The 19,560-nt window shown below is 41.1% G+C and overlaps 5 protein-coding genes across 5 annotated transcripts; 2 read left to right on the forward strand and 3 right to left on the reverse strand.

The window, feature by feature from the left end:
* Nucleotides 1–424: 424 nt before the first annotated feature.
* EAF01_010449 (uncharacterized protein) lies at nt 425–2,167 on the forward strand (the record flags this gene model as incomplete). Its single annotated transcript, XM_038918706.1, has 1 exon — nt 425–2,167. One exon carries the CDS (start codon nt 425–427, stop codon nt 2,165–2,167), a length of 1,743 nt encoding a protein of 580 aa, XP_038765931.1.
* Nucleotides 2,168–5,684: 3,517 nt separating this feature from the next.
* On the forward strand, nt 5,685–8,438 carry EAF01_010450 (uncharacterized protein; the record flags this gene model as incomplete). Its single annotated transcript, XM_038918707.1, has 1 exon — nt 5,685–8,438. The coding sequence occupies one exon, from the start codon at nt 5,685–5,687 to the stop codon at nt 8,436–8,438; it is 2,754 nt and encodes a 917-aa protein (XP_038765932.1).
* Nucleotides 8,439–9,024: 586 nt separating this feature from the next.
* On the reverse strand, nt 9,025–11,322 carry EAF01_010451 (uncharacterized protein; the record flags this gene model as incomplete). Its single annotated transcript, XM_038918708.1, has 4 exons — nt 9,025–9,665; nt 9,905–10,373; nt 10,533–10,616; nt 10,987–11,322. 4 exons carry the CDS (start codon nt 11,320–11,322, stop codon nt 9,025–9,027), a joined length of 1,530 nt encoding a protein of 509 aa, XP_038765933.1.
* An 857-nt stretch (nt 11,323–12,179) lies between these two features.
* On the reverse strand, nt 12,180–13,766 carry EAF01_010452 (uncharacterized protein; the record flags this gene model as incomplete). Its single annotated transcript, XM_038918709.1, has 2 exons — nt 12,180–12,674; nt 12,729–13,766. The coding sequence occupies 2 exons, from the start codon at nt 13,764–13,766 to the stop codon at nt 12,180–12,182; spliced, it is 1,533 nt and encodes a 510-aa protein (XP_038765934.1).
* Nucleotides 13,767–14,793: 1,027 nt separating this feature from the next.
* On the reverse strand, nt 14,794–17,188 carry EAF01_010453 (uncharacterized protein; the record flags this gene model as incomplete). Its single annotated transcript, XM_038918710.1, has 2 exons — nt 14,794–14,827; nt 14,880–17,188. The coding sequence occupies 2 exons, from the start codon at nt 17,186–17,188 to the stop codon at nt 14,794–14,796; spliced, it is 2,343 nt and encodes a 780-aa protein (XP_038765935.1).
* Nucleotides 17,189–19,560: the final 2,372 nt, after the last annotated feature.

A 19,560-nucleotide genomic window follows, 5' to 3' on the forward strand; every position in this document is an offset into this window, starting at 1 on the left:
CATCTCCAAGAATGTACTGCATTCCCACACCCAACGAGATAGCTCCGCATCGGCAAACACATGCGCAGAACGGTATGAAATGGCTAGTATCGGCACGTATTGCCATCCCGGGGAATTCGAGACGATGTTTAAGGACGGTGCAGAGTGCACAATCACGTGTATGTCACGCAAATATACTTCATTCCAATGAGCATAGTGTATAATATAATGAAGAAGGCTGGTAGACACCTGACCTGTTCATAAATATCCCCTCCTGGACATTTTTGTCATGTTTGCTTCATCACCTACATCATCGTACATCTGGCATTTGACTTGCATATTCTGCTTCTCCCTCCAGCCTATCATACTTGTACTTTTCTAACTTTACCTGTATACTCAGGCACGTTCATATCTTACCACTCAGCCTCTTCATACTAAACCTACTATGTCTCCTCCGACGAATGTTGGAAAGTCATCGGAATTATTCACAAATAACTTTGACGAATTAGACAACGCATTTTTCGACGAATTTATCACATTCAGTCCGTCCAATGATGCTGATGATGATCTTCCCCAGCCTAAATCCTCAGAAGATTCATCAGATAGCAAAGGCCAAGATTCAGAGACATTACTAGGATCTCTACACGATGCTGATGCCCTAGAAATTGAAGCCAATTGGCAAGGCGATCCATGGGTTTTTGCCCAAGATTCAGCCTCACCAGACGGCACACAAGATAATCTTTTCTATGCAGAACTTTCTGGCAGAGCCGCAATATCCGACTCTGATCTTCTCAGCCTTGAAGATATCTCTTTGCAACCACCTCAAATAGAAGCATGGTCTCACCCATCTCTTCCGACAACACCAGCACCCGCTGCTTCAACAAGAAAGAAGAGTCGTGTTGAAGCACTTGCCAACACTTTGAAGAAAGTGAGCACAAAGCCGGAGAAATCTCTCCGCAGCCCTATTCGAAAATCGCAGACAAACTCCTCAAATATGCCACGAGGCTCATCGAGCCTTGGAAAAATGAGCCGGGAGACAATGAGACGGAAATTAGCTTTGGATTCTTCAAAATTTGGTTTCAATCGTCAACATCAATCACCAATGTCACCTCCACAATCAGCTAGAATTTCCAATGCTTCTGAACATACTTCACCGTTGAAGAAAATTCAGAAAACCGATGTTCCTGAACAGTCATGGTCTGGCATGCCGCAAGACTTACAATTCCCATCCATACCTACGGATTACAACACACCACTATCAACACCCAATCTAGACAGTAAACACACACCAGAAATGAGACATCATCAATCATCATCAAACGGATCGATGTATCCTATCACGCCAAAATCTCAACAAGTATCAGCCTCATGGTCACATGTACCAGGCTCAAGTTTCAGCTCAATTGGAGCCTCATCTGGATATCCTGTTGAGGTAGAAGCTGACGGAAATTCTCTCTGGTGGAACCACGCAGCAACAACACCAATGGCACAACCTTTACCGAATACTCTTCACCGAAATTCTCAAAGGGCAACCAAAAACCTTGCTTTCCATTTACAGAATGAACTTTCATATAACAGCAATGATATGAACATGGCGCAAGGATTAATGATATCCATGCCAGAAAGTATGCCCCAACAATCATTCGTTGTAGAATCTTCACCTATGCTTCAGCAAGGATATTTCAATACCAGTACCAATGGAGGAGGATCCCAACCTCACACACCATATCACAATCACAATGGAGCATCTCGAACACACTCGCATTCACACTACTCTCACCACTCCCCCTCATCCCGCAAACCGCATCAAAATCCCCATCAGAATTCGCGTCACTACCCCAATCCGCGACCTCGCAAACCTCGCACCGGATCCAGCGGTTCCGAATCACCGTCTCCCAAATCCTCACCTACGTTCCATGTTCGAAAACAACGGAAATCAAAAAATAGAAATACGTCTCCGCGAACTCCGACTTCTGGACGCGGAATGGTGGATTTTGTTAATTATACTCCAGATGATAGTCGCAAGATATTGACTGGAGTGGCACCCAGTGGATCGAGTAAGACGAAAGCGAGACGAGAGAAAGAAGCGATGGAGAAGAGGAGAAAATTATCGCAAGCGGCGCTGAAAGCCATCAGAGCAGCGGGAGGAGATGTGGGAAGTTTAGTTGAAGAGGGATTGTTTGTTTAATTCTCTAATTTTTATCTTTAATTTTGTTTTGATTGATCAATTGTTTTGGATGGGTTGGATTAGTTTTGATTAGCTTTGGTGTTTGGGTCAAGGGAACTTTACTTAATAAATTGTATCCACGTAGCTTGAGAATATACATAGACCTAGATACCTATCCTATATAAATTGAATATTGTCGTTGGTTATCAATCTTTCTAGAATCATGATATCTTTTGTGATCGTCTTCGAATAAGCTGTCGTGGTATTCGATCTTGTCTGACAATGCCGGTGTGTATTCAAAGGTAATCAATCTCGCGGATCATTGAAGACCTAGAGAAATCTAGAAAGAGAAACTAAGCATTCAATAATGCGAAACAAAAAGAATGGATGAATCAAATCTATTTGAACGAGTACACATCATTCATCGGCTAGGTATCTAGATAGCTAACTAGTCTTTGTACACTCGTAGTTCAGACGATAGTTAGTTTTGCAACCCGAGTACAAAATCTAGACAACAAAAGGAAATTTTTGTTCTCCAATACAATCAATTAACACAACAAGATCGAGCATCGTGAAGTATTTATGATCAAAGTCAAGCAGAAATGATGCGGCGAAGTTTGAGAGATGGGAACATTTCTAAAGAAGGAAAATTGATGATATTGAGGTTACCGCAATTGGATATCATGAAGAATTTTGAAGGCGGGTGGAAACTTGGGGATTTTTTGCCCGTCACAATCAGGAATGTTGAAACTGCTCAACCACCACCTGTTAGCAGAGAAACGATTGAAAAATGGCTGTACATAAGTATGACAGATTATTTTTTCCTCTCTTTAAGAATGATTCCAGATCCTCTTGGTTTCTGCTATTGATCACGTTTCAAGATTATGTCTATCACACTTTTTTCAATTCAATATCATTGGTGTTGTTTACAATGAATGTCTCAACCTACTCTTGTAACCGATATCCCTACATCATACACGCCCCTATATCGTACACACTTTTATTTCTTTTAAAAAAGATATTCTAAATTCAATATATAATCAATCAATCATTAAATTCTATTAATAATTATAAATAATATATTATATTATTATCTATTTCTTATAAAATAATTAAAATATAAAAATAATTATTATATATAATATAATTTCAATATTAAAATTATTAATATAAAAATATTATATATTAATTTATTTATTAATAGAAATAACGAAAATTGATTTTTTTTTATTTATAAATTTGAATATATTTTAGTATAAAGAATTGAAAAAATTAAGTTTTTATATTGTAAATTTGATATTATATCAATATATTATTCTAAGTTTTTATAAATAATCTTTTTTAAAATAAAAATTAATTATAAATCAAGTATTTTATAATAATTTTTAATTTTTTTTAATTATATAATATTATTAATAAATTAATTTTAATTAGAAAACTATAAAAAAAACTATATTTTATTAAATATATATATATAATCAATTATTAAAAGAATTATAAAAATTAAATATTAGGATTATATAATTAATAATAAGATATTTCTAAAAAAGATTTTTCTTTTAAATTTATTAAAAATAGAACTAATTTGAATATTAATAAAAAACAGAATACATTATAATATTGAATTATAGTTAAATTTAATCTGTAAAATTATTAGGAATATTATAAAATTTCAAAGGACTTTTTTTAAAAAATAAATTCTTTTAAATACGGATTTATAATATTTTTTTTTTAAAACTAATAAACTTATTCATCAAGAAATTAGAATATATTATTTCATTTTATATATTAATTTATAATATAATAAGTTATAATTTTTAATTATTTATTATTTTTATATAATTTTATTATTATTATATTATAGATTTTCTAATATATAAAAGTTTAATTTTCTAATTAAAATCCAAATAATAATTTCAGATTCTTAAAATCCATAAAGAAATTTTTTAAATTTTTTTAAAAAGAATTTTTAAATTCTTTTTATTTTTTTGAATATTATATATATTTTTGAAATTGTATTTAAAACTTAATTTTTCATATTTTTCAAAATTTCAAACTTTTTTTCAATAATAATAATATAAATCAATTCGAAAAACTTATTTTTAATAATATAAATTCATTCCAATATAAATTTTTATTAAATTATTAATATTTTAAAATATTATTTTTTAAATCAATTAATATTCCATTTAATATTTCAAATTCATGAAAAACTAATTATTATATTTCATTAATCTTCAATTTGTTTTTTTATAAATTTTGATATTATTATAAATAGTTTTGGATTTATAATCAATTTTTAATTCAATAAATTAAAGCGTGCAAGATACAGGGTCGTGCACGATGCAGGGATATCGATTACAGTGTACATACATTGGCGAAACATGCCATGAGGACTGAATCTACACTTTTTGGTGGATTTCAGCCCTACCAACGAACTATTGCATATGTAAAACTAAGCTTCAAAGAAGACGACTTTGAGGCTTTACTATTTGGATGCTCTTTGGGTGCCTCACATTCCATCGCATTCTTCTGTACCAGAAGTACACATCTTCTTCTTCCCAATCCCAATTCCAACCCCCAATCACATCAATCTATTCGCGATATCTGAAACGCTCACCAACGTACATGGATATATATGAACAGAGATTCAGTACGCGCTTATCCAGAAGTTATTTCTGTGCCTACACATTCGATTCGCTTCCACCTTTCCTAATCCGATCTATTTTGAGATTAGATGTGGCGAAAATGAGGAGAGGTGATTGGGTTGATGTAGTATCCTCCACGTCTTTTATTGGGGGCGTCTAGGTTCCAAAGCGCTCTTGGCAATCCAGCCCCAGCTTTAAGGATACTTTCAGATGAAAGGTTCGGTTCGTGTGAAGGGACAGGTCGTGATACAACGTTGGGAGGGAGGGAGGAAGTGATGACTTTCGACTAGGATTCTTAGCTCCGGTTGGCGATAGCAACGTTCGTTTGTACCTATGAATAGGTATCTTCTTCTAACTTCACCTTCTTTGTTTTCTCTGTTGGCGTCTTGAAGGGTTTGTATATCTATCTTATCTTCATATCTTGTACATCTTACATCTTACATCTTACATCTTACATCTTACATCTTACATCTTACATCTTACATCTTACATTCACATATCCAAACTTCAACGAAAGTCCCGTGCAGCACAGCCCATTCACATACAGATCACAAAACGGGGAGCTTATCGCAAGGTACGAAAAGGCTGTGCCGCCCACAGGAAAGCCCATCCAAACATATCTTCAAAAGACGTTACATCTTTCGCATTCGTACAATTATAGTTTGGTACTCTACCACGATCGTTTGAAGCTTTTAGGCTTCCACCAAAAGTGCTGATATATCCAATTACCGAGGGCGAGTGCCTCTAGACCCACTTTGTCATTCTTCCAGGTATATTCACTCTGTATATATGAAAGAATACGTTGGTTCTAACAATTCCTCGTAGTCTTTTTCCTCGAGCTTGATATTCGATATATACATAAGAGTTGGGAATAATTAGAGAGTTGGGTTATGGCGGGACATGAATCCGGGGAGACCCCTTCATCCAATCAATCTACATCACCCTCCTCAAAATCGAACTCAACACATCATATCACCTCAATTGGAAATCAGAGTCCTCCCAATACACGTACCCAGCATCATAATAGAAATCAGTCTTCATTAGCATCAAAACTTTCACCTACATCAGAAGCTTCTTTTCTATCTAATGAAAGTGATGAGATTGATATCAGTCATGTGCCCTTATCTGCACATATATCGATACCATCGGGTCCAATAGATGCATCAACAAAACACAATCGAAGATCATTATTCTCACCAGAAACTTTCAAAACGGGACTTGCATCTCCTACTCAGAAATCTTTCAGACTTTTCTCAAAACGTGCTAGTTCATATAATCCATCAACCACAAAAACAGATGCCGATTCCAGCAAAGACACCACCAAGGGAAAACTTGCCCCCAAACGGTTTTCCCAAAGAAAATCACTCCTCAATCATTCTCGAGATGCATCTATACTAGAAGAAGATTTCGATCTCAATCTCCTTAGTGCCGCTATGCCCATGGCCTACCAAGGAAAACCCATCGACAAAACCGCCAGTGCAGAAACCGAATATGAAGATGCACCCATGGTATCTCCCATGGCCATTCCTTTTGATCTCTCCATGTTCCACGAACATATCCACAACTCCTCCTTGAGCCCCGCCATGCGCGAGCAAATCAATCGACAAGAAGCCGCGGGGATACTTACCGGCGGACTCGGCGCTGGTTTTACTCCAGGTAGTACGATTACCAGCCACGATTTAATGGCCGAGAATTCTCACTCGAGCAACACAGCTTCTCGTCTCTCCCGTCGTCTAACTCTACGAAATGGTCTCACTCGAGCCCCCACACTCAAAGATCTTGCTCAAAACGAAGCCAACAGACGCGGCGAGGTAATCGAAGTCATTGTTCAAGAACATATCGATGCACCTGTTGATATCAGTTCCTTTGCCGGGCACACCGGAATGCATGAATCGAGTTTCGATTTCAAGAGTATGGATTCTCTGCCCTCAACCATCAACAAAAAAGCCACGTTCAAAAGTTCCAACGTGGAAGTATTCTACCCCCAAGCAAACTGGAAACCCTTTTCCATGCGCGCTCCCTACCTCACCGCACTCATCATTATCTCTGTGGTCCTCGGCGCCGCGGAAGAATACCTCTATCAGAAATCCCGCAAAATTCCTCTCTACTCCTTCACATCCGCATCTGCGATGAAGACGTGGGATTATTTTTGTTTCAAATATCTGCCTACTCTCGTCGCCGTTATCTTTGGCGTGTTATGGCAAATCACCGATTTTGAAGTCAAGCGTCTAGAGCCCTATTATCAACTTTCTAGAGAAGGCGGTGCGTTGGCCGCGGAATCAATTAATGTGGATTATATTACCTTTTTTAACGTCTTGCGTCCTTTTCGCGCGTTGCAGTTTAAACATTACGCGGTGGCTGTTTCGTCCATCGCGACTTTATTAGCTGTATCTCTCGTTCCGACCCTGCAATCCGCAAGCGTGATATTAATCCCGAGTCGGGAAATCAGAAGAGCAGATCCAACCGTACTTAAAGGAATCGTGATTAGTGGTCCCTGGTCTCGCTTACTCAGTCTCTCGCTCTGGCTCTGTGCTATCTTCGGAGGTATCCTACTCTGGCAGTTGGAGCGGCGCCCCTCGGGTCTCGTGGCCGATGTCAAAGGGGTTGCTGGAATCGCCGCCATGGCGAATCGCTCGCATATCCTGATGGATTTCAAAGACATGGATACCGCGACTCCGGATATGATTCATCAGAAACTAAAAGCGCATCACTACACCCTACGCAATTCGTCTCTCGCCCCCTCAGACCAAATCCTCACTCAAGCAGACAAAGATAAATACGATGCCCATTCCCACGCCTCTCAAAACCCACATCCCCTATTCCTCCGTCTCATCGCCGGCATCCCCTTCATAATCTCCATGTTCTTATTTACCCTCCTCATCCCCATCATCCTCTTCACCCCCGCCAACACCCTCACCGACAAAGCCCCCTGGCTCCTCACCCTCGGCGCCGTCTCCATCAAACTCTGCTGGGGCAGTCTCGAAACCGCCATCCGCATGATCGAACCCTTCTACATCCTCTCTCTACGCCACGCTTCCCCCACCGCCCTCACTCTCGACTACACCGCCATGGCATTCGGCTGGCTTCCCATCCGCGCCTTTCTCAACGGTCACTATCTCGTCGCCGTCGTAGGACTCGGCTCCGTCCTCGCGGAAATCCTCACCGTCTGCGTCACCAGTTTCAGTACCGTCACCGGAAACGATTTCACTCGCTCCTCCTCCTCTTCCTCAAACACCCCCTCCAGCAACGTCGACGCGGGCGAAGAAACCTTCGCCTCCTTCTGGGCCTCTCTCTTCCTCGCCCTCTCCATCCTCGTCTTCCTCATCTGCATTTCCATCCTCTCTTACACGCGTCGCCGCCATCCATTTCTCCCCCGTCAACCTAGTTCCATCGCCTCCATCCTGGCATTTATCTATCAATCGAATATGCTGTATGATTTTGTCGGGACGGAGAAACTCAACAATCGCGAGATGGAAGAGAGACTGGTGGGGATTGGGAAGAGGTATGGATTGGGCTGGTTTAAGGGGAGAGATGGCGAAATGCATTGTGGGGTTGATGAGGAGGAGTTGAGTGCGAGGTATGCGCATGGAAGGGATTTGAAAGCGGTGAGTGAGCCGTGGAGAGGTAATTGGCAGGATTATTAGGGGGGAGGGGTGGAATTGAGTAGGAAAGATTTAGCATGGTTTAGTGAGCGTATATCGACATTTAATGAATGGATATGTATACATAATCTTACATTCTAATATACCATACCATACTATACTATTTAAATTAATGATAATAATGATGGGACTTCAAAACTCATATATAACTACCTAGATATCGAGTATAAATGATGAATTATAAAAACGTGTAACTTATATATCAAACATTCTCCTTTACATACAATCAGAAATATAGTTTTTCAATCATAAGATTTCTACTATCTACTATCTGCTAGATACTATATATACTATATAGTATGCGATACCTAGATTCTGGTACTTCCACTCCTTCTATCTTAGTGAAATTTTCAAGCATGGTATCTCCAACGGTAGGTTCACTCACTCACTCATCCTATATATTAATCAGCATCATAGACTATCTTCTTCATTTACATTTATCTTTTTATTTATATTTTCTGAAAAATCACTTCCTTCCCACAAAATACTCTCACCTTCATCCCGCTCCCCTTCATCCTCACCCCCCTCACCCCCCTCACCCCCCTCGCCCTCATCTCCCTCCATCCCCTCACAAAACCTTCAGCCCCCCATCTCCCCCCGCCCCAAGCACATCAATTCCCATCTCCTTCCCCCCAATCCCTTTTCCCCCCTCCCCCTCCCCCACTCCACCCCTCCCCCTACTCCTCCTCCTCGCATCCAAATAAACCATAAACTCCCTATAACTCTCCGGCAAAACCTGCACTTCCCCCTCCACCTCAAACGTATAATTAAACTGTCCTGTCGGTTTCGTTTCTCCATGTTCGACATTTTTAACCTTTGTATCTACTCTTATTTGCACCCTCGTTTTCTTTCCTTTTCCTTTCCCCTCATCATTCCCATCAGAATTTCCGATCTCGGCAACCCCCTCCCCCTCCCCACTAACCAGCGGGCGATCCCCATACGCTAGCGTAGCACTCACATACAGGACACTTCCCACCGGTACCGGATTCTCAAAGGTACTCGGATCCAGACCGAGAAAAATCGGACGCGAATGCGAAATGGCGGATGCGCAGGTAAAAGCGAGTTCGAAAGTGGATTTGAGGAGGAAACCGCCGAAGATCATGAAGTTGTGGCGGTTGCGGTATTGGGGCTGCATGATTTGGACGGATTGGATGGTGGAGGCGGACATGCGGGTGCAGGTCTTGGGGAGGAGGGAGGGGGTGTTGGGGTCTGGGGGGAGGTGGTTAGTGGGTTGGTTTGGTGTGGGGGTGGGTAGAGATAGCTGGGGCTATCTAATGAAATATAGGAAGGTTGAAGGAACTTTCCTGTCTACCTCGTATTTCTAATAAGTAATAACCATGAAATGTCACGCAATCACGGATCTTCCATCATCATCTGCTCCCTACCTAAATTTCAAACAGAATCTCTCAACACAAAAGGAAAAGAAAGAAAACCCCAATCCCACATACCATGATAATCCAACGTCTTCAACCACAATCTATGAATCAAATCGCTCTCCTCATCATCCGGCTCCATACTCCTCAACCCGCGTCCCAACTCCCTCTTCTTCTTCTCATAACTCTTCCTACCCCTCTCAAACCAACTTTCCTCCACATCCCCCTCCGGTCTCACCCCCGCAATCCTCACCGCCTTCTTCGTAACCGGATCGAGCGATACCATGGTAAACGCACATTCCATGAAAACATCTTCTTTCCTCCTAGGTTGATGTTCCTCTCCCGCAGAAGGGACTTTGCATACTTGTAGCGAGACTTCCATGCTAGAGCGTCCGGTAGCAAAGGTAACTTGGCCCGATAACTCGAGGTCGCAGATTTCGAGGAGGGGTCGAGAGAGCGTGATGCGGTCGACGGCGGCGGTGACGGTCATGACGCGTTCGCCGGTATGTTTGTAGGAGATTACTCCGGCGAGGGCATCGAGGTCCTGATGTGAGTGTTGGTATTTTTATTTTTATTTTCCTCCCTTTCAAGCATCTCATCTCCTTGCTCTTCATGAGTTCTCACAAACTCCATGTAAGACTCTCTCTAACCCCCCTTCCCCCTTTCCTCCTAAAAGACAGAAAACAAACAGAAAAAAACTCACCATAAAAATAGCTCCCAGTCTTATATGTCCACTTGCCGTAATATAATTATCCAAAAGCCAAGGATCGCTTGCTAATGGTAAAATCTACAAAGCACGTATCATTAGCATCTAATCTCTTCTTCTTTCCTCCTTTCCCTCATAAATTCTTGTTGTGAGAAGAATAGTTTTCCAAGAAGTCAAGAGTATCAATCTCCTTCTTTGGTATCAAACATCAGATATCAGAGGTCAGAAATCACATGATCTCTCACACTCTCCTCTCCACCCCTTCTTCAAATTTCCCCCCTTTCCAAACTCAATTCCCTCTCCCATCTCATCTCATCTCATCCCATCCATCCCATCTCCCCACCACCAAATCCCCCACTCTCCACTCTCCACTTCCCACTCCCCCAACTTCCCAAAAGCCATACAGAACAACAAAAAACTCACAAAAAATTGAAGAAGAAAAAAGACTCACCACCCTATGAAAACTATCCCTCATACTCTTCATTTCCAATCCCTCTCCTTCTCCCCCTCCTCCCTTCCCCCCATCCACCTTTCCCTTCTCCCCCACCTTCTCCCCCTCCCCCACAACCCTCCCCGCCTTCTTCCCCTCCTCCCTCCTCCACGCCTCAATAAACGGCACCCTCGTCCTCATCGCCGTCAACTCCCTATAAACCCCATCCGTTTCCCTCCTCGTCCCCATCGAAAAACTCCTCACATAACCATCGCGAACCTGATTTCCCCTTCGCATACATAATCGCCCTAGCGCATTCATCGGAATCGGAATCTTCAATCTTGTTATACTCGTCATTCTTGGGATTCGCGGAGTGGCAGTCAAGATGGAGATGAAAATGAGAATAGAGTATGTATCAGCCAGCTAGGTAGGTAGCCGATCACTTAGTTATGTAACGTGATAATTGTAATTCATCGACGTATTCAATTCAATTCAATTCAATTCAATTGAGGTTACACCAACAAACAATCAAACAAATGAAGGAGTCACGAAACTCCCTACAATTATATCCCTCACTACAGCTCGGTTAAGTTTGTCCTTCACACGGAAAATAACGGGATTGGATTAATCTTAGATAGATAGCCGGGAAAGCACCTATTTGTTATATATTCTCAAAATCAATGACAACACCTGCAAAATCTCACATAGCATTGGAATTTAATCCAACATAATTGTGCATTCCGAAGTCGAGAATTAATACCTACTTAATCATATCCACTCAATTATACCCATCTCAATCTTGTACCTTTGATGTATAGATGTAAGTATAGGCATGAGTATAGACAGATCATACTTTTGCATATGTATCTACCTAGGTGGGTAGGCATATTCTTCTTATATATCAATCTACTCAGTAGCAAGTCTTATATTCATTCAAGTTACATACATCATATTCACATACATGCACCTCACCATCAATCAATCAATCAATCAAACCTCTCTCCCCTCAATTCAGTCTTCACAATTCGCAATCCTCACGATCCAGATCACACATCAAAGATCCAATTCACAAGAGCAAAAAAATGTATCAAGAATTATTCGATATAAACCCCCTTAAAGCCCAAACAAACAAACAAAGCCCACATAACTTTCCCTCCCAAGTAACACCTTGCCTACAATAAAACAATGCAACCAGCTTCTCCATACCGCATCACCTAAAACTTCCTCTTCTTATATGTACCTCCTTGTTTAGGTTGACTTCCATAAGGTCTCTTCTTCTGTGCGGTATCCTTCATTCCAGCGGAGATATTTATGTCGACTCTTGGAGGGGCATCGAATCCAAAACTCTTAGCGACCTTGATCAAATCCAACTTTCCTACATCAAAGACACTGCGGAGGGAGTGACTTGCGTAGGCTTGAAGATAACTCTTGTAACCTTCCTTGGCGCTCTTATTTAAGTAGTAGTTTTGTGCGATTAATTTCGAGAGTTGACTTTGGATATTGACGATTTTTGATGCTGGGAATTCGAATTCGACTACGGGAATACGAGCAGTCTTGAGATGGGTAAGGAAACCGACTTCGGATGGTTGAAGGAAGAGAAGGGAGCGACCCTTTCCGTGGCTACCTCTAGCAGTTCGACCGACACGGTGAATATAATCTGTCGGGTCATCGGGAGGATCGAATTGAATGACCCAGTCTACATCGGGGATCTATCGAAGATACATTAGCTTTGTCAATTGGGATAAATCGAGTAAAATACTTACATCAAGACCTCTAGCTGCAACATCTGTGCAGATAAGTGTACCCTGTTTAGCATTACAGAATTCAAAAAAGGTATTTGTACGTTTTTGTTGCTTCTGTTTGCCATGCAAGTCGAGAACTGGTAAATCGATATAATTGAGAAGTTCGGCGTGATATTTAACACAAGCGCAACTGGAGAAAAAGACTATAATCTTCTTCTTAAGGTTACGCTTGAGGAAAGAAAAGAGTAAGAGAAATCGTTTATCCGAATCGCATACGACGTAACCTTGTTCGAGACCTTCAACTGTACTGTGTTCCTTCTTGTTATCGACATTGATGTAAAGAGGTCCTGGACGAAGGGAAATTCTTGCGAGATCTTCGACTTTGGTAGTTTGCGTTGCAGAAAAGAGCATGGTTTGCCGATCATCCTTTGGTAAAACCTTAACAATTTGCTTCATCTCATCTTCGAAACCAGCTTCCAGAATTCGATCCGCCTCGTCGATAACCAATGCCTTCAAGTTCTTGAAAACAAATCCTTGTGTATTTTGTAAATGATCGAGAAGTCGTCCTGGTGTAGCAATCAAAAGATTGACTCCCTTTGCCAATTTCTCCGCCTCTGCTCTTCGATTTGCGCCACCCATAACAATACCATAAGTTTGCGAATGATGAGCCATGATTTCCCTTGCGACTCCAAAAATTTGCAATGCCAATTCTCTCGTAGGTGAAACGACAATAACACCGGTACCATTTCTCGGTTTGAATCGCAAAGAATGTAACATCTCAACCGCAGGAATTAAGAAGGACAAGGTTTTTCCGGAACCCGTTTTTGCAGCACCGAGGACATCTCTTCCTGCCAATAGTGGTGGGATACCCCTTCGTTGAATTTCGGTCATCGTCTCAAATTTCATGTCTTCGACGAGGGCTTTCATGGTTTTATCAGAAAGGTTAAGTTCTGAGAACTTTTCGACCGACGACGCATCTCCGACATTTGGTAAAGTCAAGTGCTTATTCTCGTCCACCTCCACCTCTACATCACTTTGGTAATCGGTCGTGGAACCCATTTTGAATGTCGATTGTGATTTCGTGCAGTGAGATTGATATGGATGGATGCGAAGTCAAACTTGACGAGAGCGATTGAAAATTATTTTTATACGCTAAGAAGTTGAGATAAGAATCTGCATTGGGGCTTATCCATTGGTCGAAGATTAATCCACAGTGAGTGTGAGATTCAGCAATTGAGTCACGTGAGTCCAGGATTCGACCTTCTAGACAAGCTCGAGACATGTCCCAGATCTTCATGTTCTCTAATTCATACACTACGAGATCAATACATCATGTTTTCCCATTCTCATATCTCTCTTGTCTCTTCTTCTCAAAGATCTATTAATACATTCATAACCCCTCTCCCTTTCACAAAATTAAGAACAGAAGATCATTCATATTTACTCGCCCAGGTATTCAGATTCTTAGGGTTATCCTCATTCTGGTCATCAAACTCCTTGCAATTGACTGTTGGTTGTAATTGTGTGTATTGAGTATTTGATTCTTTTATACAGGTTTGTTAATTCTCCTTCCTATCTCGAATCCTCTCATCACCTATTCATTCATCCACCTCCCCCCCAGACTCCACTCTATTCCTTCATTTAACCCCCTCATCCAACCCTTCTATCCTTCACATATATCCACCACTGCAATTCACACCTCTATCACCATCTCTCCCATATCCACCATTCATCCTCCATACCATCTCTTCCTCACGATCCAACAAGCACAAATGAAACAGACCAATTCAATAACCTCCCTCCGAGTCCCATTCCCAACACAAGAAAAAGCCCAATTGCAAGACTGAACCAAAAAGCAAGGCAAAGATAAAGAAAATCCACTCTTGAAAAGAGTACTGTGTCACTTAAGACTTTATGATCCTAATGCAAAAAAAAACGAATCGAACAAGAGAATTACAAAATAACACCTTCCAACCCCAAAGATTTCCTCTTTGATGGTGTTTGTTTTACGTGTAAACACGTTCCCGACTACCATCTATCAACCAATATATTTCAATTCTCAACGCCTTTTTATGAAGCCCCTTCATTAATGATCATAACCTGCTCCACGTTGCCAAGGACTATTGTATTATTAGCTTGTGTCTATATCTGGAATTTGATATAAGCTCTTACCTAGCATTGCTCTGGTTCTGATTCTGTTGTCTGAACCCCCCTGGTGCAGGACTACCACTGTTTTGTGATCTATATCCTGTCGACAGATTAGATGTCGATTGATTATCTCTATATGGAGCTGGCGATGCGTTGTTTGATCTATCACTTCCATACATCAAAGGAGCATTGCTGTTTGGTCGTCCATCTTGATAATTTGGTGGTGGACCACGAGAGTTGGTTGCTGGGAAAAGAGGAACCGAAGGATCGATAGGTGAATTAGGTGCTTCTCTAACTGATGGGTTCGTATCTCTATATGCTCCTGTACCGGCTGTAGAAGGTGGAAGTGGCGTGTTTGCGGGGTTTCTCATAGAATCCGAGGACCATGAATCGTTGTCATCATCTAAATCGAGGTTGTGTTTGTATCCAGCTTTATCGCCTCTAGCGGTAGCTCCCAAAGCATCCAACTCGGTAGTCAAGCCAGTGTTTGACTTGATGAATGATGCACGATCATCAGTCATTGGCAAGTAACGACTGTCTGGGTTCTTGCGGATAAAAGCATAGATCGTAGCAAGTAAAACAAGAATGAGAAGAACCAAGGAAAAGACGGCGTTGATGATGAAGAAGATAACCCCCATAACACCAGTGACGATACCAGGTTGATTGAAAATATCCGTGAAAACCAAAAGGAAAATAGTATTTAAGAAGTTGATGGCACAAATGGCGATATTGAAAGAATTGGTACTTCTGTCCATCCATGGTCGAATGACACTAGCTCCAATCAAAGCCGCTGCTTCAATCAAAAGAAGAGCAATAGCTTGAACTGTAGATGCGTTTTGTCCGAATGCAATGAACATTCCCTTGATCAAAATGTAGATCAACGTTGGAAGGATGAAATAATAAGCCGTTGCTCTAAATTGGACGTAAAGGAAACCCCACTTGTTGAGAGCCGAAGGATCAGAGTAGAGAATGTAAGCTGGGTTCTTGTGCATCAAAACCGATCGTTTGGCGATTCGAACAACTTTCATAGCTGCCCAAGCGAGAGTACCTGTCATACCAAAGAAGAAGAAAATGGCCAAAACAATTTCTGCGGGCGAATCATTTTGGGTGAACTCCCAAAGACATAAAATGGTCATCTGAGGGTATCCAATAAGAACCATGCGGAACATGATACCCTTGAGAACAGTGAACCATCCATTACGGAAATCCAGGAATTTGTCAGATTTCATCCACTTCATTCTAACCGCAAGTTCACAGAATCCCTTGAACAATGCAACAAATAAAATGGTGAAAACGATAAAGATACAGAAGAAAGCAAGACCAGTCAAGAATAAATTGGTCGATTCGATACCGGCGCGGAATGCTACTCTCTTAACACCTTTGACAAGGTATGAACCAGTTGTTGTCGTGGTATCGGCTCGTTTCGTCAAGACTTCGTGTGCTCGAGTGAGAAGTTTAATGGTATGTTCGACTGATCTCTTTCCGATAGAACGTTTCTCGACTTGAACGGAGGTAGTGGTTAAAGTGTTCAAGAGTGTGGCTGGAGTTCCACCAGTAGACTTTTGATACCAAGTTGCAATGCTTTGCATGAAATCAACCTCAATTATACCCATGCTCCAATCAAAGTTTTGAGTCCACGATTGAACAATAGGTGGAAGAGGAACAGCAGTGAGTCCGATCATGGCTTGGGCTTGGAAATAGCCAAAGAGTGACAAGGCGTTGGATGCTACATGAGCAGCAGTGTTTGAATGACCCAATCCAGATGTTACAGCAGAAGCTACCAAAGCCAACCCAGCGATAACAGCAGTTGCCCATCCTACACCCTTTTGATCGACAGTTTGTCCGTTGGATAATTGGGCTTCGACACATGCCAAGCTAACGTCTGGGTTCGCTGTACCATTGATAATCACTTTAACATTAGCATCCAAATCCGGTACTCCGTATGCGATTGATGGAATACTATCAACGGTAGATTGAGGAACAACAATGTTAGATTGAATATCGATTTGACCAGTACTCATTGGGCAGAGACCAGAGAATCCAGAGGTACATGGATCGATGACCCGATTTAAAATGGGATATCCGTACGCCGTGACTTCAACATCGAAAGTAACATTTCCTTGAATCGAAGAGACACCCACTACATCGAATGTGAAGGTTAGATTTCCAGGTGTGAAGACGACATCGAATAATGTTGCCGTGAAACTCGAGTTGTCCTGACACGCGTTCAGGGACTTGGATTCAATTAATCGAGTGGATGCTGATGCGCAAGATAAGAGAGTAAGAAATGAAGTCAATAAGACCCATGGTGACGATGAGAATGTCGGTCGCATATTGAAAGATTGCAAGATTAAAAGGAGCCTGTGAAGGCTTTAAGGTAAGAAGAATGGATTCCGTAACACCCGAAGCCTTTTAATTGTGCGAAGAGGAAGCTTTGTACTGAGTAATGAATTGCTTTTCCTTCCTTCAATATATCCTTAATCGCAACCCCTTTGTATATGACCGTCTTTCGATGGGATAATTCAATTGATTGATCGGGTTGGTAAATATCGTAATAGGTGAATGAGGAATGGTTTCGTCACTGTTTTTCTTTCTTCAATACTCCAAAAAGGCCGACAAAGATTCTATTATTGAATCATTGACAGACTTGGAATGATTAGCGACCGTAAGTAATTTCGTAGATCCAGCTCACGAGGGATTTTTTGTTGATAAACGAGGGAAAATGTATCTCTGCGAAAAGAGATAGAAATGACGACGAGTTGTTTGTCGGAAGAAGAGAGAAATAACGAAAGGAGGTCGACGACTAGGTTTGATGACCTGGTCTGTTGTTGGTGGTCGTCGATTTGGGGGAAATTTAGGAGGGAAATTTGAGGAGTGGGTGGTGGTAGTAGTGGTGGTGGTAGCGGTGGTGGTGGGTAGGTGGTTGATGAAAAGGTTAAAAAAAGAGGAAAATGAAATGGAGGAGAGGCGGAGGAGGATGGAGATGGTGGAGGCGTAGTTTTTTTCTCGCAGTAGTGAGAGTTAAGGTGGTAGTAGTAGTAAATAATAATAGTAATAAGGTAGTGAATGAGTGAGGTGAAAGATAATAAAGTTTCAAGGTTTAGTAAGGTTTTAGGTATGAATTAAGTGAATGGTCGAACTTGTATTTTTTTCTTTCTTTTTCTTTCTCTCTTTCCTCTCTTCTCTCTTCTCTCTTCTGTCTTCTCTCTCTTCTCTCGTTTTTTTTAGTGGTAATATGTAATATGTAAGAGACGCCCAGGTGGTGCCGAGTAAGAATTGTTATTAAAGGGAGGAATGAAGGGTCAGATTCCCAATCAATGAATTTGGTTAGTAGGCCTTTGAGCTTGGAAAATGCGTACTAGGAAGTAATGTAAAAGTAATGTAGGGTAATGTAGAGAAACCTCGTATTGAAAATAGTCAACAGAGCAGCAAAATAGGTATGTTTGTACGGGAACGAGTTGATGTGAATGAATGAATGAGTGAGTGAGTGAGTGAGAATGAGGATGAGTTGATTAGTATGACTATGAGTATCGGTATTGTGAATAGTAAGAATAGAATCAATTAATGATTGTTCGTGTGATTAATCGTTCCCGTTCACTCTATCATTCATTCCAGTTTCCCATTTGATCTAATAACTTTCCTAACCTTCCACCTCACAATCAGTTAAACCCAAGAGAAAACTATTCATTCATTCTCTTCTACTCAAGAGTACCTAAGAATGTCCGAGAATTCCGTATAATTTCTCCCTCCTTCTTTCCTTCTTTCCTTCTTTTCCAAATTAAAGTAATGACCTCGGGAGCGTGATTAATCAGAGGTGGCTGAGTTGATATTATAAGATTGAGATGAGATGAGAGGTATCGTATGCTGTTGTCGTATATTGCGTGTCTGTAAGAGTGTTTGGACTTCGGAATTCGTATGCCGGGTTGATTTGAGTTAGTAATTATGAAGGATGCTGCAGATATATTGAATGGATTACATCTACAGGATGGGTAGTTACTTTGTAGTAATATCCAAAAAGTATAAGTTACATCGAATTTAACATGACTCCCTTCTCAATATCCAAAGAGTATAACTATAATAAGGAATCTCTTTTCCCGTCTTCCTATTTTCCATCTGCCGTCCAATGACTTATTACTTACTACCTTCTCACATCCATTTCCTCTTCTTCCCATCCCTCTCCCTCTCCCTCTCTTCTCCCTTGTGTAATATAACTCACTCGCCATCTCCCCTTGTCTAGACCCAATCTTCCTCACGGAATATGGGGATCTGTTCTGGCAATCCAACAGAAGAAAAAAGATTCCAGGGGTTAACATCAACGGGCTCTAGAAGAGGACCTACAAAGTACCTAGTAATGTATAAAATCACCCCCAAAACAGGGGCAAAAATATGCAAGATTCAACGAAACTCTGGGCGCATGGAGATCTCGAAGAAAAGATTGGAGAAGGAAAACTGGATTTATGCTCCGTAATTTGAGTCCGACTTTTGTAACAGATGGAGTATCGATATCAAGAGATCTGAACAGTGAATGGGGAGAAATTGAAACTGGAATTGAAATTACTGTTAGAGTTTTCATTTTGCTTTGGAGGATCGTAGAATAAATGGATAATCTACAACTACCCAAGATTCAATTCTCTAACTCCTCATCCGTCAGATATGTGATATGTAACCCCAATCCTCCAGACTGCAAACGGCGGAAGAGCGATAT

Source organism: Botrytis porri (genome assembly GCF_014898465.1).
Source record: "Botrytis porri strain MUCL 3234 chromosome Unknown BPOR_016, whole genome shotgun sequence".
In the NCBI taxonomy this organism is placed as follows: domain Eukaryota; kingdom Fungi; phylum Ascomycota; class Leotiomycetes; order Helotiales; family Sclerotiniaceae; genus Botrytis; species Botrytis porri.